Source organism: Truncatella angustata (genome assembly GCF_020726525.1).
Source record: "Truncatella angustata strain MPI-SDFR-AT-0073 chromosome Unknown BKA67scaffold_3, whole genome shotgun sequence".
Taxonomy (NCBI): Eukaryota; Fungi; Ascomycota; class Sordariomycetes; order Amphisphaeriales; family Sporocadaceae; genus Truncatella; species Truncatella angustata.
The window spans coordinates 1541449-1547448 of record NW_025763383.1 but is presented as its reverse complement, the minus strand read 5'-3'; the positions used below and the strand labels follow the sequence as shown (position 1 = coordinate 1547448).

The 6000-nt window shown below is 46.4% G+C and overlaps 3 protein-coding genes across 3 annotated transcripts; 2 read left to right on the top strand and 1 right to left on the bottom strand.

Moving 5' to 3' along the window:
* Positions 1–274: 274 nt before the first annotated feature.
* BKA67DRAFT_675410 (uncharacterized protein) lies at positions 275–1174 on the top strand (the record flags this gene model as incomplete). Its single annotated transcript, XM_046108780.1, has 1 exon — positions 275–1174. The coding sequence occupies one exon, from the start codon at positions 275–277 to the stop codon at positions 1061–1063; it is 789 nt and encodes a 262-aa protein (XP_045959652.1). The 3' UTR covers positions 1064–1174.
* A 451-nt stretch (positions 1175–1625) lies between these two features.
* BKA67DRAFT_621503 (cytochrome P450) lies at positions 1626–3758 on the top strand. Its single transcript, XM_046105485.1, has 2 exons — positions 1626–2000; positions 2061–3758. Exons 1-2 carry the CDS (start codon positions 1809–1811, stop codon positions 3591–3593), a joined length of 1725 nt encoding a protein of 574 aa, XP_045959651.1. The 5' UTR covers positions 1626–1808; the 3' UTR covers positions 3594–3758.
* A 1759-nt stretch (positions 3759–5517) lies between these two features.
* On the bottom strand, positions 5518–5966 carry BKA67DRAFT_657329 (uncharacterized protein; the record flags this gene model as incomplete). The annotated part of the gene is made up of 3 exons (XM_046107095.1): positions 5518–5627; positions 5690–5825; positions 5886–5966. The coding sequence occupies 3 exons, from the start codon at positions 5964–5966 to the stop codon at positions 5518–5520; spliced, it is 327 nt and encodes a 108-aa protein (XP_045959650.1).
* Between the last annotated feature and the right edge of the window lie 34 nt (positions 5967–6000).

The window sequence follows — 6000 nt, the reverse complement described above, 5'->3', positions numbered from 1 at the left end:
ATCCCCCACCACTTCCACCTTGTTCTTCCATCCTTAACATCATCTCATCAAAAACCTTTTAGCGTCTGATCGGAACAATAGACTCAATTCTTCTAAGGATAACTGAATCATAACGCCTCTTATCCACGATCTCCCGTGACGTATGTCAGGTAAGCAAAAGACTCCGTCGCAACGAGCCTGGTTTGACCCTGTCATTCTCTAGTAATGAGCGGCTACAAATCGAGTACATGAAGCCTGCTAACCACATAATCTATAGCCTTGTAAACAACTCAAGATGAACGAAATATCCACTCTGCTGGATCAGCTTCGAGACGGAACTGAGATTCTGCCTTCACAACCATGGCCAACAAACCAAATTGCCGTGGGACCACCTGCTCCCACCACCACCGCCATCACCACTCAGGATCTTCCCGTTGACCCCACTGTCGCCATCGATGTCATTTCAATCATTCAAATGCCTGCGACAGACGACCAGGCTGTTCAGACTACCACCTGTTCGCCGAATTACAGAGGCAATCCCTACGCACAAAGCAATCAGTCAGCTGCAATTAGCGATGATGATAACTGTGCAGTATTCATCGATGGTATGACACCATTGCTCAGTTTTGAGCGACTCTTCGCGTCACTACTTGGCGTAGGCAGAATCTACGCGTGCGTCATACATGCACCTAGAGGTGAACATGGGACCAGTGCAGTTTCTATTACGGGCTGGGACCGATTGACCGCCGAGGCTATTATAGCAACCGTGACAGCAGGCCATCTCAATCTTGATGGATTTACCCCCGGTATTCGCATGAATCGTACTCGTGTCGCCGCACAGTCGAACCAGAATGGTTCTAGAGCAATCATGATCTCTGGCCCACCGTGTCTTCTCCACCGCGAAGCCCTTGAGGCATTCTTCGCACAATATTTCTATTATCAACTAGATCGTGTTGTAGTTCATGTCCTTACTGAATACCACGCTATCATTGAGATCATATTTGCCAGTTATCGTAACCAAGCACAAGCTGCACACCGCACCTTACGTCAGAACCATCCGAGGCGCAACGAAATCCGGGTATAGTATGCCCAGGACCCGTGCGCTATCTAGAGAATTGCCTACTTCATTATACAGGTTGGAAATCTCCTTGGTTTTGGCAATAATATTTTCGCTAATACTTGGATTAGCTTATATAATCATGTTTCATTATGAATCTATGCATGCACCTGAGCTATGAGATAGGAGGCTAAGCTATTTCTGCTATATCTGGAGGTCGCAAGGTGACGATGGTGGATCTCCATACTCGATCGACTTTGGCAGATACGAATGAATTTGGCGGCAGTCATCATGACTGTGGAATTTACTCGATTATATTTGTAACGGGTGTTGCGAAACTGGAGGATTCTCCAAGTGTCAGGAGGGATGTCGCATCGCTGCGCAGCAATATTCTAATTTTGGGTTGTGACCAAAACTGGCACAGACAGCTAGAGAAGCATCCGAATGCATTACGAGGAAGCTACATAGAAACGCAATGTTCCAGGATAAATTCCCCGATGGCCTAGGGACAGATGACAAATATCATGATCTGATATAGGTCCGAGATTTGCTGAGTGGGTTTAAATTGCCATGCCATCTCATGCATGTAAGATCGGAGCGGAGCTTAGTAGGGTCGTGTGTTCCCGAGCTGGTAGAACGCCAAAGCTGCATCTCGAAGTTACTGGGGCTCGACAGATACGCGATCGTGTTCCAACTGTTTATTCTTTTGACTTACCCTTCCAACCCTTGCTGCTAAGTGTGGATAGTTGGCGGAACAAGAAACTCCCTGGAAATGGACGGGCACTCCTGGAATTTCGAGTATGCGCTGGCGGTAGGGATTCTTATTCTGGTCATGTATCTGGTATACGAGGCTGTGCTGCCAAAGCCACTGCCTGGAATACCTTACAATCATGGTGCACCAAACAAAATATTCGGAGACATCCCTGAAATGATGGGTTATGTGATACGTACGAAACGCATTTTCGTGAGTTGCACTCAGGTAATTCATATTACCCATGGACCAAACTGATCAAAATGATTTAAGTGCTGGCTTACATCCCTTACGACGCGCCATCAAAGCCCTATCGTGCAGGCCTTTATCAAGCCAATGGCTCTACCTTGGGTAGTGGTTACAGATCCCTCTGAGAGTCAGGATATACTGCTGCGGCGTACAAAAGAATTTGACCGTAGTGGCTTCTTCGGCGAGCTTATTGGTGGGATCCTACCGGAGCAGCACATCCAGTTTCTGTCTTCAGACGAGCGCTTCAAAAAGAATCGCAATTTAATCAATCACCTCATGGCCCCTAATTTTATCAATCAAGTCAGTGCACCAGAAGTCTACAACTCTGTCTGCACCCTGATCAAGGTGTGGAAGCTTAAGTGCGACATCGCGAAAGGCCGTCCCTTCTCGGCTCATCATGATATCACGTATGCGGCTTTGGACTCTATATTCGCGTCCTCTTTTGGGCTACCCGAGGAAGACAGTATCACGATTCAAAATCTTCAGGCTACCGCGACGCGTGAAGCGGATTTCTCGGGTACGGAATCCATGCCCATTTGCTTTCCCAGCTTCGAAATTCCAGAGGTCTACTCCGCTGTCCTGACATTAGCTAACTCAGTGACTGACACACAACTCTCTCCGGCCCCTGTTCTCACATCATGGGTACTGAGGAAATTTCCATACATGAGGAAGGCTACCGCGATCAAGGATAATTACATCAGGGACAAAGTCGAGGGATCGGTCAAGCTCATCGAAAGTGGAGAGACCAACCCAAGGAGTGCCATTCACTCGGTGCTCCTACGGGAGCGTGACGTTGCTGCCAAGGAGAATCGCCAGCCAAACTATAGCAAGCAAGCCATAGCTGATGAGTTTTTCGGGTTCATGATGGCCGGCCATGACACATCTGCCACAACAGTCGCTTGGGGCTTGAAGTACCTAACCGATAATCCAGGCGTTCAAGACCGCCTACGACTCGCTTTGCAAACGGCCCTGTCTACCGCATACCAAGAGAAGCGGCAACCGATTTACGAGGAGCTCAGCAAAGCTCATATACCTTACCTGGACGCTGTAGTCGAAGAGGTACTCCGCCATGCAAATACTATCGCCTTTGTGGTCCGTAGAGCGCAGCAGGACACTACCGTCCTGGGTCGACAGATCCCAAAAGGAACTGACATCTTCCTCATGGCTAACGGTGCTGGTTATCTGGAACCCTGTATCTCAATTGCAGACGAGTCTCGCAGTCCTGGTGCCAGGGTCAGGTCCAACAAGGCCCTCACAGGCCAATGGGACAATCGGGACATCGCAGCCTTCCGCCCGGAGCGCTGGCTTAAAGTTGATCCAGAAACCAGCAACGACGTTTTTGATCCAATGGCTGGCCCAACACTAGCATTTGGTCTTGGACCAAGAGGCTGCTTCGGAAAACGATTGGCGTTACAGCATCTCAAGATCCAGTTCTCCTTGATTGTATGGCATTTTGATCTGCTGAAAACGCCCGAGAAGCTAAGCGGATATGATGCTGTGCAGAGATTCGCGAGGGAGCCGACGCAATGTTACATTCGTCTGGCGAATGTGGGATGAATAGCTATAAGCCGAGCTGATATTGTTTCTCGAGTCCCAGTCTGTTAGTTGTGATGATGATAAATGATAGGCGGAATAACACGAGACTTGTGCAAATAGTGTTTGGTAAAATATTTACATCATACTAAAAAGACGGGTCATATTACGAGATATATTATAACTTCTAGTTGTTTTTATTTACAAAACTCCACACATATTCGGTTTTATTGTACGATCATATATTTATTTTCATATATTTTCAAATCGTCTCTTTGCTAGAGGTGATATAGACTTTCCTTATAAATAAAGACCGGGTGTCTATGCTTTCGAAGGTACACATAACGTTTATGCTCTTAGCTCTACGAACCTGTTAAATTTGATAGGCCAGACGGTTCATGGTGGTAGGTTGTGCCAAATTTCCATCACCTACGACGACGAGCCAGGACGAAGTTCTTAATAAACCAATTGACAGTGGCTTTTGAGCACCCTTAAGAATATAATCTCACGGTTCTGGCTAATACTCCTAATGCTCGGCAAACTTGGCCTTTATGGCTGCTAGATAGGTCAGTCGAGATCTACGCAGGAACAATCTGGTCATTACCATTATTTTCATTCATTCGATACAGCCGCAAAGCTTCTCGGTGAATGTTAGACTTACGGTATGCCCAGGCCCGTGCATACGCTCAAGTAGTCTTGGGAAAAGGGTTCAAGAGTGCCGATATTACTGATTCGGTAGGGAGCGATAACAAAAATATAATGCTCACCTGCGATACAAGTCCAGGTTGGTAATTTATTGTCCTTTTCATCTAACTTGAGCTCACCACAGATACCTCGAAAAAATTTAACATATTTCAAAGCCGACAATTTGTGAATACGATGTCATGAATCTAGTCAAATACCCAATTATCTTCTCTCAGGTTCTTCCCAATATTGGAAACGAGACTTTACTTCAGACTACCTACTTTGAGTAAACTCAAACCTCTATCCATAGCTGTTGGCTTTAAAAATTCTGAAAAAGTAAAAAATAAATACGGAAGGAGTATCTGAACGGGCTTGTCTGCCAGTCACTTGCTGTGGTAGATGGGAGGCTGTCAATTACTGATAAACCCGACGTGTCTTTCCGTTTTACTCTCGCCTTGTTTCAACGAGCCAATCCGGCTGTAAAGAGATGTAGGGAAGTAAAAAACTAGTTGAGATGCCAATAGAGAAAACAATCCATTCTCAACCCTTTTAACCCTATCTCCTATCTACTTAACATAGCTCAAGCTCAGAAATCGATTAATTTCAAAGATATCATATGCCTTTAGCGCTGAACTTTAAACCCCTATGCCGGGATACCCGGTCGTTTTCTTTCCAAATAGCAGTATTCAATGGGTAGAATTGGAATAGTGTATGTTCTACCGATAGCTAGGATAATTTACGTACAACCACAGGGTAGTAGAGTTGTATAACCAAAAGATATCAGGCGAAATCGTATCTTCATTATCAATTCCTAACCTACAGGTAAGTCTTTTTAGACAGAGACTTAGGCGAGGAGCTGAAAGAGTCAGGGAGACTCATTCTAGCTGCTACCATACGTCTTCTGCGAGTGACTGTACTCTAGTTGATTAGAGCTAAGATTGTCGTCGAGGTACCTGATGACCCGGCTGAAACAATAACCGCGTTAGACCAATTAGACATATTTTGCACTCTCCAGTTAATGTTGCTGTCGATGGTGACGCCAACAAATTCGACGACATCGCCGCGGACGTGGCTTGAGGCCTGTGAGCCTGAGTTTTGTTCTTGCAACTCTGGTGGAAACTGTGCAAACCCTCGTCAGCTATCGGTTTCGGCGAAGACATTTCCAGCGGAGTCGATGGTTGTGATTAGTGTGAGAATAATTGGCGAAGGCGTTGTTCACACAAATTAGCGCTGAGGAACTTCCAGTCGCAGCCTGGGTGGTGGCTTATAGCGCCGAGGCCGTGGTGCTTGAAGCCTGTGCCGATAAAGTCGCAGAGGCACTGCTGAGAGTGAAGATAGCCGAGGCGCAATATTGAATGGCGAATGATATGGCAGCTACAAACGATGGGATGTTAGAGACTATGAGATTTCCGGAGTATGTGTCGGGTGTTGCGTACCAGCCTGATCAGCAGCGCCGCAAGAAGTGGTAATGCAACTAGTATAGCTAGAGATGAAGCTGGCCGACTCGCAGATACATTTAAGGTCGGTTACCGCGCAGCCGCTGCCACCAATAGCATTTAAAGCGCAAGTTTGCTCCGAGTTATGTTAGCAGATTTCAAATGATATTAATTTTGGTGGTGTTGATGTGCTTACAGCACAGGCGGGTAGGGCATTAAGATCCTGCGCCAGCGTGGGAGCTGAAACGAAGGCGACGATGAAGAAAAGGACCTTCATTTTCAAGTTTGAGCGATCATTTACTATATGTACA

Coding starts and splice junctions, on each gene's coding strand:
- BKA67DRAFT_621503 (XM_046105485.1), top strand. CDS start 1,809: ATGGACGGGCACTCCTGGAATTTCGAGTATGCGCTGGCGGTAGGGATT. Junction 2,001..2,060: donor TACGTACGAAACGCATTTTC/GTGAGTTGCACT, acceptor AAATGATTTAAG/TGCTGGCTTACATCCCTTAC.